The sequence below is a fragment of the Myxine glutinosa genome, chromosome 8 (assembly GCF_964187855.1).
Source record: "Myxine glutinosa chromosome 8, kmMyxGlut1.1, whole genome shotgun sequence".
Lineage (NCBI taxonomy): Eukaryota > Metazoa > Chordata > Myxini > Myxiniformes > Myxinidae > Myxine > Myxine glutinosa.
This window is the reverse complement of record NC_136268.1, coordinates 63,698,104-63,711,795: the sequence shown is the minus strand read 5'-3', so window position 1 is coordinate 63,711,795 and position 13,692 is coordinate 63,698,104. Positions and strand designations below refer to the sequence as shown.

The 13,692-nt window shown below is 41.8% G+C and overlaps 1 protein-coding gene across 4 annotated transcripts in view; it reads right to left on the bottom strand.

Moving 5' to 3' along the window:
* The window catches only part of TLL2 (tolloid like 2), a 253,701-nt gene that overhangs the window by 225,859 nt on the left and 14,150 nt on the right, over nucleotides 1-13,692 (bottom strand). For all 4 annotated transcript variants that reach the window (XM_068124572.2, XM_068124574.2, XM_078783341.1 and 1 more), the window contains one exon: nucleotides 12,272-12,492. In XM_068124572.2, coding sequence (XP_067980673.2) covers nucleotides 12,272-12,434 — 163 coding nt within the window. In that variant the 5' untranslated portion in view covers nucleotides 12,435-12,492. The remainder of the gene's footprint in view (nucleotides 1-12,271; nucleotides 12,493-13,692) is intronic.

Sequence of the window (13,692 nt, the reverse complement as noted above, 5' to 3'; positions counted from 1 at the left end):
GTATGATGAAAAGTGTATGATGAAAAGTGCATGATGAAAAGTGCATGATGAAAAGTGCATGATGAAAAGTGCATGATGAAAAGTGCATGATGAAAAGTGCATGATGAAAAGTGCATGATGAAAAGTGCATGATGAAAAGTGCATGATGAAAAGTGCATGATGAAAAGTGCATGATGAAAAGTGTATGATGAAAAGTGCATGATGAAAAGTGCATGATGAAAAGTGCATGATGAAAAGTGCATGATGAAAAGTGTATGATGAAAAGTGCATGATGAAAAGTGCATGATGAAAAGTGCATGATGAAAAGTGCGTGATGAAAAGTGCGTGATGAAAAGTGCGTGATGAAAAGTGCGTGATGAAAAGTGCGTGATGAAAAGTGCATGATGAAAAGTGCATGATGAAAAGTGTATGATGAAAAGTGCATGATGAAAAGTGCATGATGAAAAGTGCATGATGAAAAGTGCATGATGAAAAGTGCATGATGAAAAGTGCATGATGAAAAGTGCATGATGAAAAGTGCATGATGAAAAGTGCATGATGAAAAGTGCATGATGAAAAGTGCATGATGAAAAGTGCATGATGAAAAGTGCATGATGAAAAGTGTATGATGAAAAGTGTATGATGAAAAGTGTATGATGAAAAGTGTATGATGAAAAGTGTATGATGAAAAGTGTATGATGAAAAGTGTATGATGAAAAGTGTATGATGAAAAGTGTATGATGAAAAGTGCATGATGAAAAGTGCATGATGAAAAGTGTATGATGAAAAGTGTATGATGAAAAGTGTATGATGAAAAGTGTATGATGAAAAGTGTATGATGAAAAGTGTATGATGAAAAGTGTATGATGAAAAGTGTATGATGAAAAGTGTATGATGAAAAGTGCATGATGAAAAGTGCGTGATGAAAAGTGCATGATGAAAAGTGCATGATGAAAAGTGCATGATGAAAAGTGCATGATGAAAAGTGCATGATGAAAAGTGCATGATGAAAAATGCATGATGAAAAGTGCATGATGAAAAGTGTATGATGAAAAGTGTATGATGAAAAGTGTATGATGAAAAGTGCATGATGAAAAGTGCATGATGAAAAGTGCATGATGAAAAGTGCATGATGAAAAGTGCATGATGAAAAGTGCATGATGAAAAGTGTATGATGAAAAGTGCATGATGAAAAGTGTATGATGAAAAGTGTATGATGAAAAGTGCATGATGAAAAGTGCATGATGAAAAGTGTATGATGAAAAGTGTATGATGAAAAGTGTATGATGAAAAGTGCATGATGAAAAGTGCATGATGAAAAGTGCATGATGAAAAGTACATGATGAAAAGTACATGATGAAAAGTGCATGATGAAAAGTGCATGATGAAAAGTGCATGATGAAAAATGTATGATGATAAGTGTATGATGAAAAGTGTATGATGAAAAGTGCATGATGAAAAGTGCGTGATGAAAAGTGCATGATGAAAAGTGCATGATGAAAAGTGCATGATGAAAAGTGTATGATGAAAAGTGTATGATGAAAAGTGCATGATGAAAAGTGCATGATGAAAAGTGCATGATGAAAAGTGCATGATGAAAAGTGTATGATGAAAAGTGTATGATGAAAAGTGCATGATGAAAAGTGCATGATGAAAAGTGTATGATGAAAAGTGTATGATGAAAAGTGTATGATGAAAAGTGTATGATGAAAAGTGTGTGATGAAAAGCGTATGATGAAAAGTGCGTGATGAAAAGTGCATGATGAAAAGTGTATGATGAAAAGTGTATGATGAAAAGTGTATGATGAAAAGTGTATGATGAAAAGTGCATGATGAAAAGTGCATGAGGAAAAGTGTATGATGAAAAGTGTATGATGAAAAGTGTATGATGAAAAGTGCATGATGAAAAGTGCATGATGAAAAGTGCATGATAAAAAGTGTATGATGAAAAGTGCATGATGAAAAGTGCATGATGAAAAGTGCATGATGAAAAGTGCATGATGAAAAGTGTATGATGAAAAGTGTATGATGAAAAGTGCATGATGAAAAGTGTATGATGAAAAGTGCATGATGAAAAGTGTATGATGTTTGTTTGTAAGAAAGAGAAGTTGAAGCTCGCCCGGTAGTTTGAGTGAGACAGAAAGTAAGACCAGAAATCCTGACACGGTGAGTGTAAGATGGTTCTGGGAACCACTTTAACGCTTCTAAGTCCGGACGATAGTGCTACCCTGAGCAGTTGCTGTCGACAACCTACCACTGCTAATGTAACAAAAGGCATATTTACATACTTGAAATTTATGGAACAACAACAATATTAATGGCAGCGAGGATAGCGGGGTTCATAGATAAGGAGAATTAAAAAAACAATTTAATTCAAAAGAAAATAGATTTAGCAGCAAACTGCAAGAGCAATCCAAAAATAAAAATATAAAAAAGAGGCAAACATTGCAGTAGGCTAAGATTATTTTTTTTAAGGCCACAAGTTTGTAAAAATGCACTAAAACTTGATTTATATCTGAAAGATATTTATTTGCAGGTAGCAAGGTATTCACAATTACCTTGATGGAGGGACCTAGTTGGTCTTAAGAATACTATGGTTCCAGAAAACTAACGACTACCTTGCAAGTTAATCTCAATAACACCTTCATATCATCTCTACATTCTAACCACTTATGTTTGTATAACCCGAGCCCATCTGTTACCGTTATCAATGTGCGAACATTCTATGTTTTGATTAACCTTCCCCCGACTTAAAAATAAACTGTACAGATAAACTACTGTTCGGGCTGCTACTCGTGCTTTTTGATTCCCTCAATTATTCTCACCTTCTTGAAGGAAAGTTTTTGGTCAAAGTATGTCATGAATGGCTGGCTAAGCTTGATGTTCATTGAAGGTTGCAGGAATTTATTCAGGCTGCCAGCAATAACTCGCCAAATCTTTACCTCTGCCACGTCACCAAAGGTGGATGGAGGTTATGCTTTCACCTCTGTCTGTCTGTTTGTCTGTAAACAGTATATCTCCAAAAGTTGTGGACGAAATTTGGTGGAGAGGTAGTGCATGTGACAAGGATGAACTGATTAGATTTTGGTGCAGATCTGGATCCGAATATTAGAATTTTTAAAGTGATTCTTCACCATTGGGAGATAGGGCCGAAAACTACACATAGCAGGATATCTTAAAAAGTTGTGGATGGATTTGGACAAAACTTGGTGGACAGGTTGGGTGTGTGACAAGGACGAATCTATTACATTTTGGTTCGAGTCAGATTAAGACATGACCCATCAGTGGGATACAAACCGTAAACTGTTCAGCGTGGCCGAGGTTTGCTCTCTACCAAGTGCCGTTCTAGTTGCAAATGAGACCATAGGATATCTTACCTTCACAAAACTAACGCTAGCACATGGGACACCCAGCTTAACATCCACCCGAGGAATGGCACACTGCGATACAATGTCCTGCCTGCAAATCACCATAGTCAGGTCAAGAAGTGAACGCAGGCTGGACATCATAAATGCAAAGGTGATACTGCTGCACCATCCTGTCAGACAATATATATATATTGTTACAGTTTTTAGAACTTTCACATCAAATTTAGTATTAAAATTCCTTATAAATAACCCCTGTGTACATTTCCCCCTTAATTGGCTGTTAATTGAAATGAGCACCTTAGCTAGTCCATGTACAAGCACGTAGCCAACCATAGAACCTCTCCATAGTTATTCCGTTATTCTGTGTTTCAGTTAAGGCCATGTGTCCCATAGTCGATCTTACGCTGCACCAAATCAAATAAGATAGATGCCCCCTTTTCAATTGCCCAAAGCCTCCATTTCCAACTGCATTCGCCGCCATTCACCATGTGCTCCAGCTCGGAGAAGAAGGGCGTGGCCCGCCCATCGTCAAAGGGTGGAGCCAGAAACCCCTTACGACCAACCAAGATGAGTGGGTATGGCTCAAGAGGGCGGGGTTATAAAACCCGTCACGAGAAGCCCCCACCGCCAGATGAGCGAGAAGGCCAGATGAGAGAGAAGGGATTCGGCGGCAACAGATACGGCAGAGCAAAACGAGGACGGAAGATGCGTGATCCAGCTGAGAACAGAGAAAGGTGTGATCCAGCTGAACAAAAGAAAGATGCGCGAAGAGGCTGACGACCGGGGGTTTTTCGCACTCTGAACAAGAACAAGTGCGTGCACGCGGACCTGAACGTCGTGCCGCGATCCCTCGGACATCCCGGCTGCCCGCTCTTTGGACCGTCTGCCCTTCTTCTCCTTCCAGCCATTCATTCCTGCCTTTGATTCCCCCTTTGTGTACGTGAGTTTCTTCTGTTCGTGCTGTCCCCGGGGTATAAGTTAAGCCTGTATAAGCTAAGGATTGCCCTGTGTATCTGCTTCTTCCTCTCCCCTGCAAATTACTTCGTTCTTCTTTTCTCTTCTTTGGTTTGTGTAAATAGTAGTTAATAAATACCTGTTCCTCCATTCTTTGATTTCTTCTTTCTCATCCGATCGCTTTAGAGATTTCCCCATTGAGTTCCTGTGGTGCAATTTCGGCCAACCGCTTCGCAATCGGGTTAGTCATTGTTAACGGCCCGCGCCGCAGTTCGCTTCGCTCGGCGCAATCGATCAATTACGCTGCGGCACGAGCGGGAGCATTTCCTCGCTGACGGCCGGTGGTAATACTTAGGTATTAAGACTAATTGGGCTTACGACCCTACGTACCATCGGCCATCAGTGACGTCATACTTCCAGGACTGGGGGAATCAGCCAGTGTAAAAGACAAGGGGATTGACCCCCCTTGTTAAGGGGAGCGCCGACCTCAGATCCGTAACAATATATATGTGTGTGTGTGTGTGTGTGTGTTTATACTCACATAATATACTACATTTTCACTGAAGATTGCACCAAACAATAAATCAGAAAAAGTAGAATTATACATTGAACCTACAGCAACTATGACAACAGAAAACATTTATAAAGTTTTCATAAACCTGATTAAATGCTTTGTGATTTTTTAAAATTTTATTGGATACAGAATCGAGGCTCGTGTAAGAGCTAACACATTAAACATGAAAACATGTACAGACACATAAAACATACAATGGAGGGTGCGGAAGACAAGAGGGGGAGAGAGAGGGAAGCACACAAGCACAACAGTAGAGAACAGGGACGTCGGTAGATCTGTGGAAAGGGGAGGGCTGGGGGAGGATGGAGTGCTACACGGTATAAAGCAAATGAACACTACTAGGAATGTCAGGAAAGAAGTTGGGGGATTGAAAGAGGTGCAGTGTTTTAACGGGGGTAGAAAAGATCAAGGTTTTGGATGGAGGAAGATAAGAGATGGTGGAGAACAGCTGTTTTAAAGATCTGGAGGGAGGAGAGAGATTGAAGAGAGTGAGGGAGTTTGTTCCAGAGGTGGGAAAAAAGAGGAATGAAAGAGTGAAGGTGAGCAGAGAGCCTTGATTTTGGCAGTTTCACCAGAAGAGGATCTTGAGGGAATAAATTGATAAAATCCCTCACAGATCTGGACACGTGTAAAATGCAAGTTAAACACGGGTTAGCTGCATGGCAGCCAGGACGGGTTAAATCAAAATGAAAGTAGGTGGCATGGATATTTTCAAGGAGACAAGTATACAGAGCAACATGGGGGTGTCCAATGGATGTACATGTTTCTTCCAACCAAAAGTATGCATTCATGTAGTAAATTTCACCAGTAAATATATTTTCCCTGGTAACTCCACATTATCGCATATGCTGCTTTTTTTCGTTGTCACAAATGATCTGATGGCAACATGCCCTGTATTGGCAACATCAAATGGTGTCAAAGAGGAGATTCTATTTCTACACCTCCATAGGCAGGCAGAAGAAAACGCTCCAGTCACGTGATCCAATGATGAAAAATGAGGTAATGATGTGGATGGAATCTCTCAAGGGGCATTATGCGACAATGCGGAAAATATCGGTCCCTGAGCAATCCTCGCTACCACTTGTTAATGACCTGCCCCACACCAGCACATTATGTTTTGTGAAATTAGTATTCAAATTTTCCAACGGACTGCATGCCACCTGAAAAGTGCCATCTGTGTGCCTCCCATGTCCTGTCAATCTTGGGTTTTAGCATGATGGGAGCACAACACAAACAGCCACCAAAAATGTGAATGAGCCTTGCATCTCTAGCATCCCTCCTCACATGATCTTGTACCCAACAGCTCTTTTAGCCCTTTGTTTCCTTCTCAGCCTCAATGGACCGAGTAGATTAATGCAGAAATGCATTCCTTGTGAACCATACCCGACTCCATATCAAATCCAAGCTTTCTATTCACCTCTACTCTGTTATCCTCATAGTTATCTCATGCACACGAAGCGGTTAGCAGGATTAAGTAATTGCTTCACTTTGTCTGTCTGCAAACGCCAGTTTATGATCGAGGAACAACTTTAAAATTTCAATTCAATGTTATATTTTGAACACAAATCGGAAAACGAACCTGTAGTTTTGCAGTACTTTGGCTCTGAATTTGTCCCCATAGTGAATGCACTGTGAGGAGATTATTTTTAAGTGGTGAAACCACTTCAATATTTGGCTATGTCCTTCCTTCCATCCATCTATCAAAATGAAGAAGAACATTACTAACCTCCCATGTTTAATTGTGAAAGGTTCTGAAGTGTAATTCTAGAGGGTTCTCAAATGTAATTCTAGAGGGTTCTAAAATGTAATTCTAGAGGGTTCTAATGGGTAATTCAAAAAAGGCAAAAGCCCCTCATCATGTGGATGAGTTCTTCAGAAGCCCCGCAGACCAATGCATGAGACATATAGGGCTGCGGCAGTGTGAGCGAGCATCAGAGCACAGCATGCAGAGGGAAGGAATGATACGTGTAGAGTGGGTTCGGGCGCCAGGACTTCAACCGAAGCTATCGCAGGTTCAATGGAGTGGGTACCAGATGCCAATCTATTTATTTCGACCTCTGAATTCTCTATCTCCCCATATCCCCAAAAACTCTGTTCTTCCACAGTTGTGCATAGATCCAAGAGTGTATTCTGTGGTAAGTGAATGTTGAAAGTGTACTGGGGCAGGTATGTTCAGAAGTGGTAAAGGGAAAGTACACAAATACAACCTTGCATATGCCTGTTTGTTTGTAATGCCTCTTATGGATTTTCTCGCCATTTTGAACTCAAAATTTCCCACCATTTTCTCATTCATTCCTCCCCATCATTCCTCCCGTCATCTCTTGCTCTTTCGCATCTGTAATAAATTAAATGAACTTGGGCTGCATGAATTATCCTCCTTGCACTTGGTCCGAGACTCCAGTTGCAATGGTAGCCTATGTAATATGGCATGCAGTGTCGGTTCACTCAGCCAATTAATTAACCGCCGCATAGTTACTGGCACGGTTCCCTCTCTGCCACTCTTAACTCACCGGTATGGTAAACCGACTCTAGGCGTGAAGATCCAGCCCAAGTTAAAGGTTGAACATCCGTGGTGTCTCGAGACACGCCGTACCTAGAGTTATCCAGAGGTGATGCCCGTGACTATATATATATATATATATATATCTGACATATATATATATATATATATATATACACATTATACATATATACATATATCTATCTATATAAAGCAGTAAAGCATGTTTGTTTGTTTGTTTGTCCTCTTATAACTCGAGAACTACTCATCGCAGAGCAAAACCAAAGGCATATTCGGAATCAGTATGTCTCAGAGCAACTACAGCACACCTTAAAATTAAAAAGACTTCGCGTTTTAAAATGACGTCATCAGCGTATTTCGGAACGTTAATTTTTTAACTTCATATTCGGAATCAGTACGTCCCAGAGAAACTTCGTAACGTTAATTTTTCAACTTCATCCGATTGACATGGGACCAACGGCATGTGACAGAGAGTGAAACATTTATTTGACGACAATGACTTCCGACTTCCGGGTTCGGAATGCGGGACCAATGCCATTTGACAGGGAATAAAAAATAAATGCGACATTCAATTGACGACAATGACTTCCGACTTGACTCCCCCCTCCCCATCCCCTCCCTCCCCCCCCCCCCCTCCCCTCCCCCTCCCCTCCCCTGGCATTCCACACTAAGCACAATCTTCATTGTGCTCGTTTTAGCTTCGGAAAGATATCAAACCCACACCTAGTCCCCAAAGTGATCTGATTTGAGCCTTGCATTCACCCTACACACCAGATAAGGGAAGTTTCACCTACACTTGTTTTGTTGCACGAGTGTGATCTGTGGCGCTTAGTGGGTTAGGAATCGTTTTATTTCCAATCATTGTACATCTAAGTTTGAGTATCCCCATGTACCCATTTGTGTCCATTTGACTTGCTGCATGGTTTGTTCCGCTTTCGTTTATAGTCTTGTTACCCTTTTCCCTATTTATTTTACAAATGAATCCTTTAAAAGGTAAGAAACGTGTTTCAGCTATCTGCTTCCGTGTCCATGTGCCGCCATTATTTCGGCCCAATTGAAGCTCCTTGGTGAACAGTAAAGTTCAAATTAATTAAATTAACGCACTCAAATAAGTAATAAAAGATCGTTCTGTCTATCTTCCGAGTCTAACTCGGCGCTCAGGTTCCCGTTTTAATGGGAGCTTCAGACGTGACAATATATATATATAGGTAGATATACATACTTGTGCTCAAAATCTGTATTGTGCTCACCATTCTTTTGCTGTCAGAAGGGTGAGGACAATGCATATTTTTAAGGCCAAGTTTGCTGTAAGCGAAAATACAAAGTGCTGATCATTCTTCAGAACCTCTCTGCCAGTCCTGTTTCTGACTATTTGTCTGGCATTCATATATATTGTATGATCCTCTAAAGTTTTGTAAGAGATTGTAAGAGACAAAAAATCATCATTGAATTAAAGCTGTAACCACGAAAGGTGAGGTAAACAGGGGCATACAACTTAACTTTGTTGTAGGTGTTATCCACTTTAAGGTTACAGTTCCATGTTTTGTCACCTCACCTTTCATTCAGAAGCCTGGTGCTGGCTTAACAGTCAAGGTAGGCTTGAGACTTATGGTCTCGAGTTTGAGCCAGTCATGCCATTGAATTAACACCAGGAGGGTTGACTCAGCCTGTCATCCTTCCGAGTTTGGCAAAATGAGTACCAAATGACAGGTAATAGAGAGGAATTGCATCAGCGGCAACCGGGCCCCTAGAGGATGATGCAACCAGCAGCTACAAGGTGCACACCAACCGCCACCTTTCATTCTTAAGCATCATTGTTTCAACCAACCTCCCGCGATGATGCTACCTCCGAGGGCCTTTCACTCACTCACCGCAGGCAGGTAGGTGGTCTTTCTGTCTTCTACCGACTCTTATCTGGTCTAACTCCCCCAGTTCTCTATGTGCTCTGTCCCCCAAATCGCACAAGATCTGCCAGCAACCCTTTTCTGGTGAAATTGCCAAAATCAAGACTCTGCTCACCTTCACTCCTTCATTCCTTCATTCCTCTTCTTTCCCACCTCTGGAACAAAATCCCCCACTCCCTTCAATCCCACTCCTCCCTCCAGGTCTTTAAAACAGCTGTTCACCAAAATCTCTTATCTTCCCCCATCCAAAACCTTGATCTCTTCTACCCCCGTTAATTCACCCCAGATCCACCTTTTTTTTTTAAAATACCGACTTCTTTCTTTCCTGGAAGTCCAAGCAGTGTCCACGTGTTTTATACCTCTCCCCACTCCCCCCCCCCCCTCCCTCCTTCCCATGCCTCCTGCCCCCAAGCCTGTCCCTCCCACAGATCTCCCGTTGTCTGTTCTCTGCTGTTGTACTTGTGTGCTTCCCCCTCTCTCCTAATCTTGTCTCCCGCTCCTTTTATTGTATGTTTTGTGTGTCCGTTTGTTGGGGTGATTGCTGTTAGCTCTTACACGAGCCTCGATCTTGTATACAAAAAAAAAAGAAAAGAAAAGAAGACCCTTCAACCATTGCACCACCTGAGACTAGGGACGAGGGATCTCAAAACCTGACTGGTACATATAAAGGAAACTTGTCCCGAAGTAGGCAAATCAGATATGTGGGGCATTCAAAAAGTTCTACAAACAAAAGTCGTCCAAGAAATGACAACGTTTTTTTTGCATACACAGGACAGGTATTGGTATATTAGTAAAAAAAAAGTTTTTTTTTAAAATCCTATATAAAACACGCTGTGTTTAGTACTTTATAGGTAAGCTAGAAAGCTGAAATTTGGCATGTTGATGTAACTTTAACGAACAATTCCAGAAAACAAAATAAATAAATCACAATTCTGAGCGTAAACGAAAATATCCAAAAACGAAAGTCAGCCGGTGGAGCCTCACTCCCTCATCCGGCAAAGGGGGCGTCGCTTGGAATTCAAATAAATAAAGAGCAAATACTGTTCACTCATTCTTCATTTAATCTATACAAGTTAGGTATGTATCTGCCTGCAGAACGCAAGCACGGTCCACAAGCACGTGATGTCATTAAATGAATGTTGATGCGTCCTCAACGATTGTGTCTCGTTTGCAGAACTTCTTGATCGTCTCTCAAAGCGAATTTAAATTCCACTATCAAAAGGAGAATAATGCAAAGATTCACCTTTCGGGAAACCACGTCGCGTTTGCAGCGAAACACATTCACATGTAGTTCCCACAATCCACGGTGAAGCTTCATTGACATTCTTTGCGATTCCAGTGTCCAACCACACTTGGTCAATACTGCGATCACAACCGTTTCACTGCACCTGCTTCACCAACATTTATAGTATACTGCAGTTAACTCAGGTGTTTTTTTTAACGACAGCAAGTCTTCCTGGTTTCCTAAATTCTCAGTTTTCCCAACAAAATGGCTTTGCAGCAAGCTTAGCATAGTTTGCCAAATAAATTCCAAGAGACACACAAAGCTTTCCCACTTTCAAGATTCAACATATAAATTGCTCAGTGGGTCCATTCTCAACAACATCAACAACACTGCCCTCTCTCCTTCGTCTTACCTTTTGGGCCAGAGGCTAAATAGATATAATCAAAAACCTCCAGGTTAACCCCATTGTTTCTTACAAAGCAGAAAGGCAACACCAGGTGGGAGTAGAGGTGCGATTCCATCCTTATCTGAAGACTTAAAGCTCCTAGCGGAGATACTTCAATATCAACTACGTCTGAAATGAACGTTAAAAAAAAAAAATACCTGTGTCTGCAACTATGAACAGCTTTGCAGGTAAAGATAATGACTCTCGTACCAATTAGCTAAATAATCTTTATGTTCTTGGTTAGAAAAACCGTCACTACCCAGACAACCCTCTCCCTCAAACTCCTCCAATTACAACCAATAAATAAATTAAATAATTAATTATTTTAAGTTAAATAATTAATTTCTCCCCCTCTCTCCCCCCCCCAAACTCCAGCCTTTTGTACATGTCGAACGAGAATCAGGACAAACCCTCGGCCATAACACAGGTGAGATAAAAACGATAGAATAGCAAGAACAAAGGCTGGAATGAGCAGAAGCCCCAGGGAAGGCGGTTATCTTATAGAGCTCAATGCGGGCGGATTGCAGATGCTCGAGAAAACAATCTTTCCGGAGTAACCGATCAAACAAGGCCACAACCCCGACTTGCAATGGTAGGGGAAATGCTCTTCCAGGTTCCATCACAGGATTGACCCAACAACATACGCTTAGTGTATCGAAAGAGGAATTTTGTGAGCTTCAACCACAGGTATACCGCGGACAAAGAGGAGTACATCACATGCAACTTCTAAGGAGTTTTCTTTTTTAGTATTCAATCAGCCCAAATGACAAATGGGGGGAGTTAGTCAAATTTTGCTTTAAGTTTCATGACACATGTAGTAGAAGGCACAAGAAAGAATCGTAGTTATTTGGAACAACTTTGAAATATACAGCATTTTAAAATGAGCAAACCTGTTTCCTTATTCCTGAAAATAATGGACACATCCTCTTTTGATGTTCTTGGCCCTTTAGCATCAATATAATGCATAAGATTTCGCTTCCACATTTCCTTTTAGTATTCCCTTCCATCTCACTGCGAATCAAACTGAAGGATGCAATGCAGCCCTAAGACGAATGTAAAGAAGAGCAATACTTCGCACTTCAACCCCACAGTTATCACTTCATGGTGGGCGATCACATTGTGCCACCAACAGACAGAGCTCGAGGAGAAAAAAAACAAAACAATATGAATCAAACATACGAGGAAGTGGTTCCAAGCAGCCACACAATCGTATTTGTTTGCCCAAAGAGCGGCCTCGCGTTGCCGCGTCAAGACATGACTGAGATATGCCAGTCTGTGCCATGGGGTGATGGTCAACTCACCAGCCTTGCACGGATCCTTGAAGCCACTATCTTCCAGCGCAAGCTGCTCGGCAGAGATTGCCTGGCCGTCGGCCTGCTGGGTGGGCTTCGTGGGCTGCGGGTACACGATGAGGAGCGTGGACACAAGGGCGACGTAATGGGGGCATACAAGGTGCCAGGCCATGTCGCCTGCAGCGGAGCACAGGGAACTGGAGTTGAGCGGTGCCTGCCGAAGTGAGAACCTGGGGTAGGGATGGTGAGAGATTGTGTAATATTAAGGACGTTGTGGAACACCGACTTTTAAAGGTGGGGTAATAATAATGAATAATCTATCTATAATTCCAGTAATCTCTGTCTGTACGTTTGTACGTTTGTACGTTTGTCTGTGACCGCTGTTTCTCGACAACCACGGGTCCGATATACTTTTAACTTGCCAGGTATATTGCTGGGGACCCGAGGATGTGCCTTTTCAAGGTTTCATATTAATCGGACAATTACTTACCGAGCTATGTCCAAAAAACGATTCAACCAATCAGAGAGCAGCGAACGATCGCGTGTGCCGAACGTGGCGGACACACTCTGCCTCGGATGGCACATTTGAGAGCGTATTCATTTATTTCACGTTTGCAAACTATGTTGGCGCTATGTTGGCGTTAAACGATGTTTTAAAACTAATAAAAACGAATTTGCGATTCATTCGCTTTCCTGCGCGTTTGTGTACGCGATGGCGATTTCTTTACCAAACTCCGGAAGCCGTTCGCTTTGGACCGAACCATTTCATGTAAATAGAGGGGGGGGATTGTCACCACTCGCAAGCCGTTCGCTTTGGACCAAACCATTTCATGTAAATAGAGGGGGGGGATATAATTTTAGATATATATATATAGTACGGGCATGCCCTAGTATATATCAAGTTAACAAGTCATCAACTGTTCTGGAACAAGCAGCCAGAACAATTATTTAAACATGAAACAACAGGCCCAGCCAAAGATAAAACTCGACATGATGAATATCTGTGTAAACCCATTGGCAAAGGCAAGTTGGTGTGGGTACGTGCATGCATGTGTGTGTGCGCGCACACGCAAGCAAAATACATATTTGGCATCCAGAAATCTACAATAAATAAGATAAGCATTAGGCAAGTGTAAAATTGTGATAGAGGGGAAGGACTGCAGGCGGAGAAGTCGAGTAAAGTTCTCACAGAAGGGCACACGCATGCCTGTGGTCCCATGAGTCAACGGTGACACATCAAGGGATGCAAGGACAGAGACAATGCTTTTTGTGACGAACTGTTGAGGCAGCAAGGTGGCACAGAAGGAGAGGATGTGGGAAAAGGATGTGCTAGGAAACACAAAGACCACTTTACACTACGAGTGTTCTCTGTGCTTGATGCGAGCGAAGTAATGGGCGCTGATAGAACAATGAGTCCCTTACAAATGCCT